This window comes from Schistocerca americana, chromosome 1, assembly GCF_021461395.2.
Source record: "Schistocerca americana isolate TAMUIC-IGC-003095 chromosome 1, iqSchAmer2.1, whole genome shotgun sequence".
Taxonomy (NCBI): Eukaryota; Metazoa; Arthropoda; class Insecta; order Orthoptera; family Acrididae; genus Schistocerca; species Schistocerca americana.
Genome location: NC_060119.1, coordinates 791369443 through 791389598, shown reverse-complemented (window position 1 = coordinate 791389598; position 20156 = coordinate 791369443). Strand labels below are relative to the sequence as shown.

At 43.4% G+C, this 20156-nt stretch overlaps 1 protein-coding gene across 2 annotated transcripts in view; it reads left to right on the top strand.

The window, feature by feature from the left end:
- LOC124612436 (colorectal mutant cancer protein) overlaps positions 1-20156 on the top strand; it is a 602106-nt gene that overhangs the window by 52827 nt on the left and 529123 nt on the right. Inside the window, exon 1 of one of the 2 annotated variants that reach the window (XM_047140660.1) lies at positions 16920-17327. The exons of the other annotated variant lie outside the window; for it this stretch is intronic. Within the exon in view, the coding sequence (XP_046996616.1) occupies positions 17233-17327 (95 nt within the window). The 5' untranslated portion in view covers positions 16920-17232. Of the gene's footprint in view, positions 1-16919; positions 17328-20156 lie in introns of those variants that run through there. 2 annotated transcript variants of the gene reach the window in all.

The window sequence follows — 20156 nt, the reverse complement described above, 5'->3', positions numbered from 1 at the left end:
CGAATGTGTGGCGTCCTCCATGCGGGCCTCTCGCTGGGACTCTGTGGTTCTCTGCCGGCTCCGCATTGGCCACATTTGGGCGACCCTAGTGCTTTTAGGGTGGAGGTTTTAATGTGTTGCAGAGTGGCTGGCTTCTCCTTTGTATTCTCATGGTCAGCCAGCCATGGTAATCTGTTTTGTCGTTTTAATCTCTTCTGCCTGTTCCTTGCGTTTCTGTGGTTTTCTTCTCCCCTTTTGTCCATTGAAGTGTTTGTTGCCCTTCCGTCGTTCTTGTGGTTTTTCCTTTCTCTCCCTTTTGTGTTGTCAGTCTCGCTTTTTTTATTCTCACCCTTGTGGCATTGTTTTATTCGGAACAAGGCACCGATGATCTATCAGTTTGGTCCCTTCCCCCCCTCTTTTAAACCAACCAACCAACCGACCGAAGTCCTAGTTGCCGGCCGTGTGGCCGAGCGGTTCTAGGCGCTTCAGACAGGAACTGCGCGACCGCTACGGTCGCAGGTTCGAATCCTGCCTCGGTCATGGATGTGTGTGATGTCCATAGGTTAGTTAGATTTAAGTAGTTCTAAGTTCTAGGGGACTGATGACCTAAGATGTTAAGTCCCATAGTGCTCAGAGCCATTTTTGATGTCCTAGTTATTCAGCCGCGCACTCGCGAATAAAAAATAACCTGACGGACGCTAAAGACGATCCGTCACAAGGTCTGAAGACTGTGGTCAGTGTGAGCGTGAAAATGAGGCGAATGCTCTTTCTTCCACTCGTTTTCACGTACGTTCACGAAGAGAGTCCTTTTTTTTGTGGAAGGTTTTTTCCTTTCTGTCTTCTTTCCTGCCGTTTGCTGGTTCTACCTAGGGGCTTCCGAACCGTGTCCGATTTGTTGTTGGTAGCAGAAATGTGCGTCTGTATTTGGCTACAATGTTATTGGTCACGACGCAATTGGGAAGGTCTCCAAGGAACAACTGAAAAGTGTGCTGTGTCCCTTTAACTGGTAATTTATAAAGTTCTTCCCATTTTCGGTACCATTAGCTTTCATGCTACCATATTATCTGATATTCGTAAGATGATATGTAACAATATTATCGCTTGTACTTAAACGTATGACCCTCCCTAGATCTACAACTGGAAAGTAGCTTTCGTGTGTATGGACGTCGATCTGTTCACCGCAGCCATTCTGTTGTAGATTTTTCGTGTGGTTTCCCAAAATCACTTCAAAAATATATCTACATCGTAAGACCCATGAGAAACTTAACGCACTTTTGTTGTTTTAAGTAACAACAGTATTTGGAATAAGTGTAGCCGTTGGGATAAGGATAGTTGTGGGAATGAACAGAAAACATCTTTAAAAATGAACCGAACGACGTGAAATAATAATCATGAATATATGATACATCCTTGTACGCGGAGGTGAATAAAGTCATGGAGCGATGCGCACGAACACAGATGGCGGTAGTACCGCGTACGAAAGGTGTAAAAGAGCAGTGCATTGTCGAAGCTGCCATTTGGACGCAGGTGATTCGTGTGAAAAGGTTTCCGACATGATTATGGCCGCACGTTGAGTGCGGAACGGTAGTTAAAATTAGCAGTGGTTCCCAACCTTGGAGCAATTACCCCATAAGGTGTAAAATGAAATTTTCTGAGGGTTAAAAGCATAACGGTGCTATTCCGTTTCGGTCACAAAGCTAAATAGTCTTTAGAGACCACTACTATTATCATTATTTCGTAAGGCTGGAATACTGATTACAGAAGTTACCAATAATTACAATTTTTTTTTAAATACTAGCGTTAACATGCTACACAGTGTGCTGGAGGTTGTACCTTGACACACGAATACATGAACAACTTTGTGACGAAAAAGTCCACACACTGAACACATACATTGTTCCTTGTACTATACGTCGTACATACAGAAACGTCATATTAAAATGCGTTTCAGAGTTGTCGGCAGTTCCCTGAATAGATCAGAAACTCCTTCATTATGCACTTCACAACGGTAAAAGAACTAACTGACAACACAAGTGAAATTGCACTGCGATGTCAAAGTCTTGGGATAGCGATATGCACATACACAGATGGCTAGAGTGCCGCGTACGTAAGGGCAGTGCATTGGCGGAGTTTTCATTTACACTCGGGTGATTCATGTGAAAACGTTTCTCACATGATTATGACTGCACGACGGGAACTAGCAGACTTTGAACGTGGCATGGTAGTTAGTACTTGACGCGTGGGTCATTGCATTTCTCAAATCATCAGGGTATCCAATATTCCAAGATCCACACTGTCAAGAGCGTGCCGCGAATACCAAGTTTCAGACGTTACCTCTCACCAGGGACAAGGCCGACGTCCTTCACTTAACGACCGAGAATAGGAGCGTTTCTGTAGAGTTGTCAGTGCTAACAGACAAGCAACAATGCGTGAACTAACCGCGGAAAATCGGGAGGACGACGGTTCAATCCCGCGTCCGGCCATCCTGATTTAGGTTTTCCGTGATTTCCCTAAATCGCTGCAGGCACAAATGCCGGGATGGTTCCTTTGAAAGGGCACGGCCGACTTCCTTCCCCGTCCTTCCCTAATCCGATGAGACCGATGACCTCGCTGTCTGGTCTCCTCCCCCAAACAACCCAACCCTAACCGCAGAAATTAACGTGGGACGTGCGACGAACGTATCCTTAGGACAGAGCGACGAAATTTGGTGTTAATGGGCTGTGGTAGCAGACGTCACGACATCGCCTGCAGCGCCTCTCCTCGGCTCGTGACCATAACGGCTGGACCATAGACGACTGGAAAACCTCAGGTGAGCCCCGATTGCAGTTGGTAATAGGTGGCGCAGACCCAACGAAGCCGTGGATCAAAGATGTCAACAAGGCACTATGCAAGCTGGTAGTGGCTCCGCAATGGTTTGGTCTATGTTTACAACGAATGAATTAGATCCTCTGGTCTAACTGAATCGACCATCGACTAGAAATTGTTGGCCATCAGTCTACTGACTGGTTTGATGCGGCCCGCCACGAATTCCTTTCCTGTGCTAACCTCTTCATCTCAGAGTAGCACTTGCAACCTACGTCCTCAATTATTTGCTTGACGTATTCCAATCTCTGTCTTCCTCTACAGTTTTTGCCCTCTACAGCTCCCTATAGTACCATGGAAGTCATTCCCTCATGTCTTAGCAGATGTCCTATCATCCTGTCCCTTCTCCTTATCAGTGTTTTCCACATATTCCTTTCCTCTCCGATTTTGCGTAGAACCTCCTCATTCCTTACCTGATCAGTCCACCTAATTTTCAACATTCGTCTATAGCACCACATCTCAAATGCTTCGATTCTCTCCTGTTCCGGTTTTCCCACAGTCCATGTTTCACTACCATACAATGCTGTACTCCAGACGTACATCCTCAGAAATTTCTTCCTCAAATTAAGGCCGGTATTTGATATTAGTAGACTTCTCTTGGCCAGAAATGCCTTTTTTGCCATAGCGAGTCTGCTTTTGATGTCCTCCTTGCTCCGTCTGTCATTGGTTATTTTAGTGCCTAGGTAGCAGAATTCCTTAACATCATTGACTTCGTGACCATCAATCCTGATGTTAAGTTTCTCGCTGTTCTCGTTTCTGCTACTTCTCATTACCTTCGTCTTTCTCCGATTTACTCTCAAGGGGAATAATCGAGAGGTTAGTTTGTGCACAAAATTCTGCACTGGCAACACTTTCGAAATTATGGACAGCTATAGAGGCAATACGGCACATATTTCTGCAGGGGACTTCCGCCTTGTTGGGTCCATACCACGGCCAGCTGCTGCACTAAGGCAAAAGGAGGTCCGACACGATATTAGGAGGTTTTCTATGACTTTTGTCACCTCAGTGTATAGGCCGAAACATTTCATATGGCTCTGAGCACTATGGTCATCAGTCCCCTAGACTTAGAACTACTTAAACTTAACTACTTAACTGACAAACACCAGTTGACTGCGTAGCAGCGAGGAGAGCTCCGCCTACCATCCTAAGGGAGCCATGGGTCTGATAATGGTTTTGTAGAAAGAACCGAAACCGGTTACCTGTATCATTAAAACATACATGATGTGATCAAGACTGAACTTTAGTCAAAATAAAACGACCTGTGTTTAAAAGAGACGAGATGTATTTTCAAAATTACACAAAGGAGTTATCTGAGATCTTTACTCACGCAAAAGTGCGTAATTTCTTCAGGCTGCAGATCGCTGTGATTTGAGACTGAAAAAAAATTAGACAATTTTGAGATGTATTTTCATATAATGTACGCTGTGAATAAATGCTGCGACAGTGACAGTGTACGGTGAGTACTGCCCAACAAAACTGGTGATCAGCGCTTGTCTTGCTAGATGTTTCACTGCGTGGCGGCGCATCGCAATGTAAGAATACTGAAACGTTCACTGTCGCTATCTCCGATTCTTCTTTCTCTAGAGGAACTAATATAACTGGCCAAAATATGAGTAACACCTTTAAAAGAACACTCTGGTCGCTTGGCGCTCTGTAGTTGGTGTAAAACTTGTACAAGGCGGTCATATGTACCTTCACCACTGGTAAGGCCTCACAGTGTAGTGGTGTACATGAACTGATCGGCTGTCAAGAACCTGCTCAGCAGGATGGATCGACTTCGAGACGTTACAGAATGGCAGAGGGCAGCTATCATTTTGACGTATCTATGACCACAGCTTGAGTAAGTATGTCTGCTTTGTTGATGTATCAACGCGGATTGTCGATCGTGTCTACAAAGAACGGTGAACCATTGGCAACAACGAATCACGATATAAGAACAACGATCGTAACTAGTTGCTAACCGACAAGGGCCGGAGACCAGTGTTACGCCTTATGAGTGACAGTTGGTTTCAAACCCGACGTCGGTGCTGTCAGTAAATGCAGGAACTGCTCAACCCGTTTCCTTGCGTGTATAACATGTATTGGACATCTGTGGCCGCGTACGTCGCTAAAGGCCATTGCTCACTGTGGCACATGGAGCTGCAGGTCTACAATGGGCCGAACAACACACAAACTTGAGGTATGTAGTGTGGTCCGACGAGTTGCGATTTTTCTCCTTTTCAGATTATACCAGGCGTCAAGTGCACCAAAGGCCAACGAGGCGTTCAACCTGCGGTGAATGTGGTCTATAGTTCAGGCAGGATATGGTTCTGTGATGTTTTAGGGGTACTGTTCTCAAGATTCTGTTTAATTCTAGTCCTCTTTACAGCTCTCCTGTTCCCAAGGATAACACTCGGCAAATAATCACAGACTTGCCTCTGAGAGTGGAGTGAAAGATTTGTCAAGACAACTATTACTTGCCCTACTTGAGATAAATCGTGAAAAGTTTACGTAATTCACATTGGATGTTACGGTGTGAGTCGTAATAGCTACAGTGGTAAAGTCAAAGGAAATGCCTGTCGGGAGCAACATAGGAGTTAGGCGGCCTCGACCGTAATTTGAGCTTGTACGTTTCTTCACACCAGTCACCGTGAAGCTCGCACATTCGGATGCGTGACTTGACTCAGAAGGCGAGAGTCCAGATGTCAACGCGCGGGCGCAGCGATGAATCAGGCTAATGTGCGCCGCCGAGAAAACGAATTCTCACAAGTGTCTCAAGCACGTGCTTCTGTGGCGAAGAATTAATCTGACATTCCGTTTGAAATACTTTAAAAATAACCATGAAGGAGCGCTACGAATCTAGAAGTACATCTTCTTTAGTCTCCCCAGATAAACAGAAGTGATCTATGAATATCATGTGCACGAGTAGCGTATTACAAAATTACTTAATTTATTTTCGATACTTCTTGAACAATGTAATACCAGGCTGCTTTTGTCAGTCGTGTAGAAGCTCGAAATCTGGTATGTAAGACCATGGCGTTTTGGGGCAACGGGTACTCGTCGATGCTGTTTCAATATTTCGACCCTTCGGAATCACCAAGTGTCAAATAATACTTCGTTCGTTACGTCTAACTTGATGCCCAAGTTTCATTAACTCATTATTCAGCTGTCTCTCCACATACAGTGGTTATTTTTTGATATGGTACTACTCAGTGCTTGTCACAGTGAACTATAAAGAACATTTACAAAAACAGTATAATATTAGCCCAATATAACTGTTTTAAGCTTCCCCCTACCACATACTGTGTAAAACTGTTGCTGCAAACAATCACTAAAAACGACAAGAAATTGGTATCTGATCATGCTATTCAAGCATTTCATGCATTTTCACGTGTGACTTACCTGTTAGGATGATGAGATTTGATTAATAAAAACTAGTAACTATACAAATATTTAACTTTGTTTAGCATTCCTAACAAGAAAAGTAATCCAATAACAATATAAAAGGAAGTTCCTCCTGTCAAATACAACCTTGTCATCCAAACGAATCAACCAAATGATATCAGTTGAAGCTTTCGCGTTCTTCTAGCTCGATTATTTCTCCAGAGACTGCAGCATGTGTACGTTCTACTTGCAGCAGAAATTAGGCAGAATCTAGTCACACCAAGTAGTTATTTTACTCGACTTAGTCAGTTGGAACCTTGTTATTCCAAAGGGTCGATTTGTCGACGATGTGGCGGATAGTTAGTCACAAATAACATTTACTGTTTCCAGAATGGGTCTTTAATTTTGCACCGGAATGTGCCCCGTTTGGAAACTTATTGACGTTAAATGCCAGCGCAAGAGTTGAACACAGTCCCCGCCATTTGCAAGAAAGCAGGAGAGGAGTTATGACACTGGTGAAGGTGAAGCCGTAAAGGCTGAAAAGGCCAGTCGTTTGAACAAAGGTCATTGTTGGAGCTTCAATCTAGCAGCAAGTTTCACAACAGTGAACTCTCCTAAGAAACACGAGTATTATAACGTGCAGAAAATAAAATCATCTTTAGGCGATGACCAGCAGCTGAGCTGTGCATCAAGTATCTTTTAAATTGGGTGTGGTTTCGTGCTGTTAGGAACATTTTTGTAACCTACATTTTTGTCTGCGTTTCAAAGGCAGCCGGCATTAGCACTGTAACTCTATACGCCCATTCCAAATTATAATTTTTTGTAATACATTTTCGTGGTGGAAGTCTGGGGATTTCGTTCCACTTTGCCAAAAGTTCAGGGATAATATTCCGAGGTGCCAATGAGTGCAAATGATTGCATGGCACACTTTAAAAGGTTTCCCTCCCTTGCGTCACACTGTGTACGGTTACAGGCTCTGCAACCACTTGTGATTTATAGCGTATCCCGTGACAGTGAGAGCCGCTTTTTCAGCAGACAGGAGATAGACAAGATTTACGGAGCATGCGAATGAGATTTAGCCGCTGGAGAATTCTGGTATGCTTTCTGAATTTGCAGTTTTACGACTACCATTGCACTAAAAGGATCTTCATCGCAGCAGACAGACAAGCAAACTATATATACCGGTACGTAAATCCAATGTTTTGTTGGTATCAGGATCAACAACTCAGTAGATTTGTAATTTATTAATCGAGGTTTCCGTCAGAGTTACAGGTAACTTTTTTATTAGTGACTAGTTGCGAACATTTTTGTTCATTCTGAAACCATTTCCTACATGAGAAGGTACAATGTTACTAACAAATAATGAAATACAACGTGTGCACACATACTGTGTGCTCAGATTACAGCAGTGCAATAAATCTTTTATGACATACTTGCATTTGTAATGTTTTACGGTACATAACACATTTGTTTTTACATCAGATCAATATAGCAACTCTTATTTGAGTGTATTACGAGCGTCTTGATACATCCAAAATTCGATAGTGGTCTTTAGCTGTTTATACATGTATGACAGGCGCTTTCATTGTTTATTGTGTGTTCATATGCTCTGCCTCCGAGTTTAAACGCAGTAATTTTTTGTTTTTAAAAGTGATTCATGGTTCAGAAAAGTACTTTGCATATGACATATCAATAATTTTTAAGACAGCGCGATAATGTCGGAGACCTTTATCAGTACTATGTAGAGGTAGTTCGTCTTAACATTAGGAATGAAAACTTTCCATTAGTGAGTGCTGTTTATCCAGTGATGGAACAAGAGAAACATTGGGCGTAGGAAGTCAAACAAATGCATGAGAAAACCAATTGATATTGCTGGTGTACTGAAGACAATTCACCATACACTGAGGTGGCAAAAGTCATGGGATATCGGTATGCACATACAAGTATACATATTGCGATAGTACGAGGTGCACTCAAGTTCTAAGGCCTCCGATTTTTTTCCTAATTAACTATTCACCCGAAATCGATGAAACCGGCGTTACTTCTCGACGTAATCGCTCTGCAGACGTACACATTTTTCACAACGCTGACGCCATGATTCCATGGCAGCGGCGAAGGCTTCTTTAGGAGTCTGTTTTGACCACTGGAAAATAGCTGACTCAATAGCAGCATGGCTGGTGAATGTGCGGCCACGGAGAGCGTCTTTCATTGTTTGAAAAAGCCAAAAGTCACTAGGAGCCAGGTCAGGTGAGTAGGTAGCACGAGGAATCACTTCAATGTTGTTATCACGAAGAAACTGTTGCGTAATGTTAGCTCGATGTGCGGGTGCGTTGTCTCGGTGAAACAGCACACGCGCAGCCCTTCCCGGACGTTTTTGTTGCAGTGCAGGAAGGAATTTGTTCTTCAAAACATTTTCGTAGGATGCACCTGTTACCGTAGTGCCCTTTGGAATGTAATGGGTAAGGATTACGCCCTCGCTGTCCCAGAACATGGACACCATCATTTTTTCAGCACTGGCGGTTACCCGAAATTTTTTTGGTGGCGGTGAATCTGTGTGCTTCCATTGAGCTGACTGGCGCTTTGTTTCTGGTATGAAAAATGGCATCCACGTCTCATCCATTATCACAACCGACGAAAAGATAGTCCCATTCATGCTGTCATTGTGTGTCAACATTGCTCGGCAACATGCCACACGGGCAGCCGTGTGGTCGTCCGTCAGCATTCGTGGCACCCACGTGGATGACACTTTTCGCATTTTCAGGTCGTCATGCAGGATTGTATGCACAGAACCCACAGAAATGCCAACTCTGGAGGCGATCTGTTCAGCAGTCATTCGGCGATCCCCCAAAACAATTCTCTCCACTTTATCGATCGTGTCGTCAGACCGGCTTGTGCGAGCCCGAGGTTGTTTCGGTTTGTTGTCACACGATGTTCTGCCGTCATTAAACTGTCGCACCCACGATCGCACTTTCGACACATCCGTAACTCTGTCACCACATGTCTCCTTTAACTGTCGATGAATTTCAATTGGTTTCACACCACGCAAATTCAGAAAACGAATGATTGCACGCTGTTCAAGTAAGGAAAACGTCGCCATTTTAAGCATTTAAAACAGTTCTCATTCTCGCCGTGTGGCGGTAAAATTCCATCTGCCATACGGTGCTGCCATCTCTGGGACGTATTGACAATGAACGCGGCCTCATTTTAAAACAATGCCCATGTTTCTGTCTCTCCGGAGAAAAAAAATTGCAGGCCTTAAACTTGAATGCACCTCGTATAGCGTACACAAGGTATAAAAGGCAGTGCATTGGTGGAGATGTCATTTGTACTCAGATGATTTATGTGGAAAGATTTCCGATACGATTGTGGTTGCACGACAGGAATTAAGGGGCTCCGGAAAGCCCTATCTTTCCAATGTGAAAATAGCGCTTATAAATTACATGTTTTCTCAGAAAGCATTTGAGCTAGAAAGTCTAAATTTTTACATGTTATTTATTGGAATATTGGCTACAACTTAACAAAGGGAGTTTTTAATATCTGAATTCAGTTTTTTAGAGATTAATTTTTTTCTATTGTAAAGAAAATTCACTACCTTTTCTGCCATTTTTTGTTTATAAATTCAACATAATACATGTTTTTGGAAAAGGTTCAAATAGTTCAGAGCACAATGGGACTCAATTGCTGAGGTCATTAGTCCCCTAGAACTTAGAACTAGTTAAACCTAACTAACCTAAGGACATCACAAACATCCATGCCCGAGGCAGGATTCGAACCTGCGACTGTAGCGATCTTGCAGTTCCAGACTGCAGCGCCTTTAACCGCACGGCTTTTGGAAAAGGCTGTTACGCAGAAGGGACTGTGTAATATTTTCTGGATATCTGAAGCAAATTGGTGTGGTAGATCTTCAGAAAATATGTAATTTGCATGAAAAAATAAAACTTTTGGGAATCGACCGACAAAGTTTGGATTAACTTTTTAGTGCATTCCAAGTCCATAGGATGGATTATCGTCATCTTCTGCAAACTGCTCCCCTAGCTTCCTCTTTGTCCTCCTCCTGTTTACTCTGGCTTGTGTTTCTAGGCTGTTTACAGCCCTGTGGGCAGCCCGAAGACATTCCTTGTCTAAAGTAAGCATCGTTCGTACCATGGTGAGACCTATCTTTGTTCCCATATTTCGAAGTACTTTGCGCCTTACAACGTGACATCATTGTCGGTAGCAACAGCATCATACACACCAAAGTGAAGTGTTTCTTTTCCAGCAGTCTTGGGTGTTGTTGGCCATATAACACTATTTACACTTTCATTAGGGGTTTTGAGTTTTTCCATGAACACACTTTTTTAACAGTTCAGGTGCTACTAGGTCTCTGAAAATAGGTTTTATCACTTCCATTACCGCGTCAGGTAGACTATGTGTATGAGTGTATACTTCACCAGTTAGGAATCCCTTGTTGTACTTACAACAGCTGTTTTCTCTTTTGGGTCACAGGTAACGTTGGGGACTTCCATCGGTTGATAAAGTGTGAAAAAAAAAGAGCCGAAATACTGTTTGTGTTTTGCCTAATAGCCATTCCATGATAATTTTGTATTTTGTCAATTACACTGTCAGTTAACTTTCCCGTTCTTCTAACCCTTTGCCATCACTGAGTTTTTGGTTTTTTGTACGAAGCTTTCAGTCGCCGAAATCTTAATCCCATTCGTTTCTGTACGTGTCCAATACACTCAAATTTCTGCATTACAACATCATCACCATAGGGCTTCATTCCTTGAACATGATCGGAACTTTTAGAATTACCGTCACCAAGGTAATTCACATATCACACTTTATCACACGCAACAGAATGTTGAAATACAGTATATATACTAGCAACATCAGCCACTTCCATGCCTCCGCTACAGCCATTATAGTTAGCTGTGAAATTATTTTCATGTGTACCCTTTTTTGTGGGCACCTATAATACTTAAATATTACTGCTACATTTGAAACTTTCCAAGTATACATACAGGTGGCGGATACTACGCCATGAAGAGATGTGTGTCCCCATTTAAGCCAGGCACCATCGAATCCTGCAGTCAAGTCTCTGTTACCACTGTTTCCTGTTACTGCCTCTTTCACAGCTTTCTTCATAGATTCTATACAGACATCTTCTACTTTAGACCATATAAATCTGTTGTGGTTCGTGAACTTGGTTGGGGGATTTGGAAGAATCATCATGACACGGAAAACTGCACGTGCTGCAGCACCCTTACTAATGGTACGCAAGGCATAAATAAATCTTATGTTGTGTTCATATTTTTTTCTACCATTTTCGCCATTTGGAGTTACTGCAACACTGTTCCAAACGGTGGTCATGTACGAACACGTACAACATTTCAGTTCCATTTCACTGGCAAGTCCCATATGATTTTTTGTAGTGTGTTCCAGACCCACTTCACTACGCTGAATACATCTTACACAGTTTGCAAAAATTCCGTTGAGAACTGCCATATCAGATATTCGATTCGCCCATAAAACATTCATACTTTTCACTAACTGAACCAAGCTTCTTCTGCAATGGGCAGGTGTACCAGCAATATTAGGTTAACACACATGGTTATCGTCTTTATTTTTACACTAATAACACCTACCTTTTGGCTCTCCAACATTTCTGCTGTTCTTAAAAGTCTTCAGAGGATTTCTAGTCACTTTACGTTTTCCCATGATTATCCTTCAATAAAACAGGGACTTCGATGAACAGAATTCACTACGAATATTTTCGGGATTACAAAAGAGTTAATAAACATGAAACACACGACAATCGAGCGAAATATCACAGTTTAGCAACAACACTTATTTTGTAACACTTATTTTCTCTCACATCACTTAAATCCGCGTGATGAACATGTAGATGCATGAGTACAACATTTGATTGCAGTTTAACAGCGCCACAGTGGGTCACGCCCATGCACAACATATTTCCAAAAATATTTTAAAAATAGTTGTAGTTCCTGAAGTGAATAAATTATGTATCAATTGAAAGGGGAAAAGTATGTAGATTTTTAAAATGCAAGAAACTAAAAATTGAACACTTCATGATTTTGAACCTTTCCAGAGTCCCTTAACAGACTTTGAACGCGGGGTAGTAGTTGGAGCTAGTCTGATGTTACATTCCATTTCGGAAATCATTAATGGAATTCAATCTTCCGAGATCCACAATGTCAAAGAGAGGGACGAGAATACCAAATTCAGGCATTACCTCTCCCCACAGACGACGCAACGGCCGACGGCCTTTACTTAACGATCGAGAGCAACGGGTTTGCATAGAGTTGTCAGTGCTAACAAACAAGCAGTACTGCGTGGAATAACCGCAGAAATTAATGTGGGACGTACGACGAACGCTTCCGTTAGTACAGTGCGGCGAAATCTGGCGTTAACGGGCTATGGCAGCAGGCGACCTACGCGAGTGCCGTCGTTAACAGCACGACATCGCCTGCAGCGCCCGTCCTGTGCTCGTGACCACATCGGTTGGACACTAGAGGGCTGGAAAACCGTGGCCTGGTCGTATGAGTCGCGGTTTCAGTTAGTAAGAGCTCATGGCGCAGACCCCATCGACCCAAGTTGTCAACAAGGCACTGTGCAAGATGGTGGTGGCTTCATTATGGTGTGGGCTGTGTTTACATTGAATGGACTGGGCACTCTGGAATGTACGGCTACTTGGAGGTCATTTTCAGCCATTCATGATGTTCCCAAACAGTTATGGAATTTTCATGAATGGCCATGCGCCATGTCACCGCCATGTCACAGTTGCTCGCGATTGGTTTGAACAACGTTCCGGACAATTCGAGCGAATGATTTGGGCACTCAGATCGCCCGGCATGAATTCCTTCGAACATTTATGGGACGTGATCGATAGGTCAGTTCGAGCACAAAATCCTGCATCGGCAGCACTGTCGCGATTGTGGACGGCTATAGGGGCAGCAAGGCCCAATATTTCTGCAGGGGTCTTCCAACGACTTGAGCTCATGCCACGTTGAGTTGCTGTACTGCACCGGACAACAGGAGTTCCGACACGATATCAGGATGTATCCCATGACTTTTGTCACCTCAGTGTATAACGCTCGTTCGTTGATAACGGTGCTTCATTATTTCTGCAATTTTTGATATTTCGAGTTACTAAACGTCTGAAATCACTGTATTCTATTGTGTAACAGTTAAAGGACCACGCTTATGGTTCAGCATCGGTGATAAGCTTGGATGTTAACCCTTGTATCGTATATACCATTGCACTCTTACTCGACGTAAAGGTTCTTACGAGATGAATCCATATTAGTGATACAAATACAATTTAGACGTTTTCTGTTATTTATGTCGCGATCGGTGCGAGGAAAGTGGAATACTTTTGTTGTTACCACGGTATTCCCAAGGACGCCGAGCGGTTACAAGTGGAGTTGTGTTTGGTGTGGGGACATTAGAAGTGAGAACCCCATCACGTAAGAAAGCGCAGTGAGCGAGAGCAGTGGCCCGCTCGAGCCCAAGGCCGGAGTTTTATCGTGTTTCACTTAAATGCAATACCGTGTTTGACTCTCGTACCGGAACTGCCAGCTGGTAGACAGATAAACAGCGCCGTAACGCCACACTATTCGCCACTATATGTGTTCCACGTACGTTTTAAAAATAATTTTCAGGCGGAATGGCCGCTTTCCGTTGTATGAGAACCACGGATGAACGGTTGACGCTATTGCAGTGGCATTTGCAGCGACCGCTCGGTGGCGTTCAAATGGCGAGTGGATATTTTTACACATTACGGCCCAGTAACGGTGCAGGACGAAACAAGAGGAGTAGGAGCCTCTAGATAATGCGTTGTTTCATCGTTTTGAGTGAACAAGACGACGAAATGCTGGACTGTTATCCAACTTTTTTAGTAGCTGCTATCAGTTAGCATGGTCAATCGTTTATCCATGATCAGATGTCAGACCGAAATGGTTTGGTACAACAGCAAAGCGGTCTACTCGTATGATAATTTTGTGTTCCACAAAAACGAATATCAAATAAATAAATAGTCTGCAGAATATATACCTCGCGTGAGTTCATCCAGGTCAACCTGGCAGTGTCTAATGTATGTGGTGATTAGTTGGTGAGTACAGTCGCTTGACAACCGAGAAAAATTTAATTTTTCTAGTTAATGGTTTTGTATTTACGTATGATCAGACGATGTCGTGATACAGAGTTGTACGCTGGAATAGCACCAATGGAATCGCTGAACTTAACGTCCCATCCGACGGCCGATCACAGCTATGCCACATCCTCTCTCTTTTCCATGAGATACTGCGGAGGGATTTGGGAATTTTCTGTTGATAAAAATATGTATGGTACAGTATTTCCTACTATCGCCAAGCCAATAGAAAGAGATTTTTACCCTCAGTTTATAAGAGTCGTACTGACCCTACGACTTATCTTAGAAGATGAGTTAAAGAAAGTCAAGCCTACTTTTACAGCATTTGTAGATTTAGAGAAAGCCTTTGAGAGTGTTGATTGGAATACGCTGATATTCTGAAGGCAGAAGAAGCATTTCTTACATTGATTTAAGCGCTGTGTTTAAAGAAGAAAAAAGAAAATATGACACTGATCCAGGGAATGCTTGAAATTGAGAGAGAAAAATACCCATGACAAGCTACTAAAAGAAATTACTCTCAAAAGCGGATGATAACTTTCGTTTATCGGATTTTACGTGTCTTTTATTTTATTACAATACAGTTTGTATGTTGTCCGTAGAATTTTAATTTTCTTCGTAACGTCTTCCTGCGTAATATATAGCTGGGAAAGAAGCACCACATCTACCAGTTTGGTAACTGCCAGTTCTCTCTTGTTTTTATCCATGATCGCGGTTTCGAGAAACGTGGACACCCACAATACAGTCAGATAAATTGTAATAAAAACTATTTCTCACTAAACATGCGCGGCGAAACATCAACGCATACATCATCCGACATCGTGTCAAAGCGGCCGTGAATCAAAATTTCTCTCTGATACGTCAAACACGTCTGTCTTCGACAAATTCGCCAAACAAAGCTGCACACTGCCAAATAATTTGAGGACCGTTTACAGAGGCTGTAACCTGTGTATACAGAGATAAATGTACCATTGTGGCTGTAACGTAAGACCAGTCAACACCTGATTCTCTCAAGAATCGAAATACTACGTATAAAATAGCTTCAAAGGTTTGACTACTTTACGAGTGAGTTAATGTGTTATATGTCCGACGTTAAGGATTTAAGAGACAAGAGGTTTAGAAAAGATTTGAAATTGTGTTTAAAGTTTGTCGAAAGTCACTATGTGCTCCGGTTATCAAACACTGGATGAGGATAGTCTGTGTAATTTGCACTCCCTTTTCAGTAAAAGATAGTTTTTAATGCGTCTCACTGTTTATGATGTGTCTTCTTAGCTGTATGCCGTGCAAAGAGATAATTTTGCGGTTATAGTCAGTCATGTATGTGGATCCTGTTTGCAAAGTGAGTTGCCAATAGAGTCAGTAGTAAAGAAGTGATGAATTAAAACGGTGTGTCATATGCTGTAACTTTAATGCATAAACAGCGAAAGCGTAGTAAGCGATATATTTTTTTCTTATCATCATTTTATGAGGAGTGTCAGCGAGAATAGGCTTCGTAAAGGTATGAAATTATGGATAAAGTTTGTTGGCAGTAGCTGAGTGCTCGGATTTTCAAATACTGGCAGAATATAATCTGGGTAATTGTTGCGCCGTCAGTTACACGACCTGAACTTACACTCGTGCACACAGATTATAAGAGTGATACTTGACATACGGTGTTAAACCTTTAACATAAGAATGTATTTTGTAGTGTGTAGTTTATGGCAGAATGCTAAATTTTTAAATGCGTTCTATAATTTTCTGGAGTATCGAAAATAAAATTTTTGGTGTCCTTGGAAGCTGTTAGTTCGTCAGTTACTTAGATGTTCAGTATATCATTTCAACGATGCTTTTATCGAAATGATGTGGAACGGGTCAGTTTGCAGGATATGTATACATGATTACTGTTAACATTGTTAAAAATATTATCATTTTATTCCCACTCTTGCAACTACACTTAAAAACAAGTATATTTTTCTAGCTACCAGTTTTTAAGTAGAAATTCAGCAGTGGAATAGGAGTTGTCCAGGAGAAATTATTTTAAATTGGATTTAAAACTTGCTTCTCTGCCTGTCGGATGCTTTATGTTATTAATCAAAAATAAAGGTTATCTTTTCCTCTACTGTAGTAAGTGTGTACATCACTGTCGTTCTCAAATTGTGATTATTTATGACGAATTACATTAGCGAAAATATGGATTGTAACGGCACAGTTAAAATGCCTAGCCGTTAGATGGGCAACCTACAACCTGGATAATGAACCATGAACAAGATTAGCCTTTTGGTAATAAAGATAACAAAACTGACGCTATGTAGTGTGTAGTATAAGTGAATGAGATCTGTTATGTGGTGCAGGCTTGCTTACTGACATTCGAGTAGGCTGGGAGGGGGGAGAGGAGGGGGTTCGCTGGGAGAGATGCCACGTCAGCTGTCGTCGCGCACAAGCAATTGGAGCGAGCCAGAGCTCGTGCGTGTGAGAGCGCGTAATGTGTGTAGGAGCGCACACGTGCGGCGGCGGCGGCCCCACTTGTTTTATCTCTCTGCTTCTGCCCGCCTCCAGCAGTGCCCCGCCGCCGCCGGCGTCGCCACTGCGCCTTCTCGTCGCACGCGGCTTCGCGCCCGCTCACTGCCGCTCGTAGTCGTTTCGGTTCTCCGCGTGTGTACACAGCGTCCTGCGCGGTCAAATGCCGCCAGTGCGGATGGTCGCGGAGGAAACCGTGTGTGGCGAGTGTGACGCAGAGGTCCGGAAGATGTGTTGAGGGCCGCCGGTCGACGCCTCGGCGCTCTGCGGTGATAATCTGAGGCGGTTGGAAGTGGGCCGCCGCTGCGAGTGCGATAAGGCGGCGAGAGGGCTGGCGGGCTAGAGCGGCTGGCCGCCTGCGGGCAGTTGGCAGGCGAGCGACGCCGATGGCGGACTCCGGCAGGAAGAGGACGCCCAAGCAGTGGGAGGCGCGCTCGCTGCACAGGAGGTCGCTGCGACGCCTGCGCCGCCACCACCCACGGTCAGTAGGCAGACGCAGTCTCACCCCTCGTCTCGCACCTCCTGCTAGCTATTCAGCCCCTGTTTCACAAGAGCGACTTTCCTGTCCCTTTCGTGGAAACTAGTACTGTAAAAGTAACGATCCAATTTTGTACCGTATGTAGTCGGTCACTATCTTTCTAGCAAGGCGGACAGGGTGTTTATGAACAATTTGCCTCCATTTTGCTCTATCTTCATATAGTTCTTGTCTTGATACGGCTTTCCAGTCGCCACTAGCCTTCAGATCGTCCTTAACCCATTATTTGGGACACACAGAAGTACCGGGTGATCAAAAAGTCAGTATAAATTTGAAAACTTAATAAACCACGGAATAATGTAGATAGAGAGGTAAAAATTGACACACATGCTTGGAATGACATGGGCTTTTGCCGGTCATTGTGGCCGTGCGGTTCTAGGCGCTACAGTCTGGAGCCGAGCGACCGCTACGGTCGCAGGTTCGAGTCCTGCTTCGGGCATGGATGTGTGTGATGTCCTTAGGTTAGTTAGGTTTAAGTAGTTCTAAGTTCTAGGGGGCTGATGACCACAGATGTTAAGTCCCATAGTGCTCAAAGCCATTTGAACCATTTTTGACATGGGGTTTTATTAGGATGGCGCTCCACCCCACATTGCTAGATGCGTGAAAGATCTCTTGCGCGCGTCATTTGGTGATGATCGTGTGCTCAGCCGCCACTTTCATCATGCTTGGCCTCCCAGATCCCCACACCTCAGTCCGTGCGATTATTGGCTTTAGGGTTACCTGAAGTTGCAAGTGTATCGTGATCGACCGACATCTCTAGGAATGCTGAAAGACAACATCCGACGCCAATGCCTCACCGTAACTCCGGACATACTTTACAGTGCTGTTCACAACATTATTCCTCGACTACAGCTATTGTGGAGGAATGATGGTGGACATATTGAGCATTTCCTGTAAACAACATCATATTTGCTTTGTCTTCCTTTGTTATGCTAATTATTGCTATTCTGATCAGATGAAGCGCTATCTGTCGGACATTTTTTGAACTTTTGCATTTTTTTGCTTCCAGTAAAACCCCATTTCATTCCAAGCATGTGTGTCAATTTGTGCCTCTCTATCTACATTATTCCGTGATTTATTCAGTTTTATTAGTATTTAAATTAGATAGATGCATTCACGTGAACAGTTTTAGGTACTTTTTTTTCAAATTACAATATGCTCTCTGTAAGTACAGGGTGTGCCAGAAGGCCTTTACAACTTTGGAGTGATATAGAAATTTATTGAGATGCCTTACAGAATCGGTAGACACGTATCATTTTTTAAGCAAACAACCTCAGATTTCACGTAAAAGTGGTAAGCGTAATTTTGCTTTTCTCTGACTACCATCTGTGATGCGGCAAACATCTCAACGGTAATCAGTTTCTCCCCACACGCGTTACACCAAATCGGGCGTAACTTATGGAACGGCAGCGCATAGATTCGATTTTTCAGGTTGGCTAAGTTGTTTTGTAGGGGGGGGGGGGGGGGGGGAACATACACAAGGTCTTTAACGAAACCCCAGAGGAAGAAATCCCTTGATGCCAAGTCTTGGGAGCGAGGTGGTCATGTGATTTGCCCTTCACGGCACAATCCAGCGACCTGGGAAGCTATTATCGAGGAAACCTTGAAGTTCCGTGAGGAAATGAGATGGTGCACCGTCTTGCTGGTAATAAACCATTCCATCTCGGTCATCTGCATCCATCAATGGGATTAAAAAGTATGCAAGCATTTCTACATACACAATACCAGTGACAGTTTTCTCCACGAAGAAGAAAGGGCCATACACTTTCAGTTTGCTAAGGGCACAAAACACATTAACTTTGGGGTTATCATGATTGAGTTCCAGGGTTGCATGTGAATTTTGCTACCCCATATTCTGCAGTTCTGGGTGTTCACCATGTCACTGATACGAAATGGTGACTCAGCGTTAAAGATTATTGTGTTAAGGAATGTTTCCACTCCATCTGTGGCTTACTACTTGAGCCCCATCTTATTCTATTACTCGCTCCTGTGAACGGGAGCCGGCCGCGGTGGTCTCGCGGTTCAGGCGCTCAGTCCGGAACCGCGGGACTGCTACGGTCGCAGGTTCGAATCCTGCCTCGGGCATGGATGTGTGTGATGTCCTTAGGTTAGTTAGGTTTAAGCAGTTCTAAGTTCTAGGGGACTGATGACCACAGATGTTAAGTCCCATAGTGCTCAGAGCCATTTGAACCATTCTTGTGAACGGGAACGCGTTATGCAGGTCTTGGTGTCACTCACGTCCATCTAGGAAGTTTTTACTGAGCTTAACGAAGGCGATGTTGGCCTGATGTATTCGGCGATGCCCTTTGGCTACACTGTCTAAAGGATCGTTCTAAGAAATACCAAATTAAGATCAACCTGAAGATGGCGAAATAAGATGAAACGCGTAGTTGAAAAATAAAAAACTAAAATTGCAACCAAGACTGTTTTCAACTAATACTGTTAAGGAATGTCTCGTCGTCCTCTATCTTATGCAACATTTCCGCGCAGATTTTCCCACGAGCAAGCTTGTCTGCATCACTGATGTGCTGTGCCATTGTGAAGCTGCACATTATTTCGAGTGTAAAAGTTTTTTTTTTTTTTTTTTTTGAATGCCAGTGTTGCGAGAGGCAGGTCGCTTTGAGTTTTGTGGCCTGTAGGCAAAGCTCTCCCTAACCTGTTCGACATACTCACCAACACACGGGCGACCTGCTAATGTAACATGTCGCAGTGAACACCTCGTCTCAACAGAGTTTTTGTGCCAAGAGTGAATTTCAGGCCTGCTTGGAGGTTCTT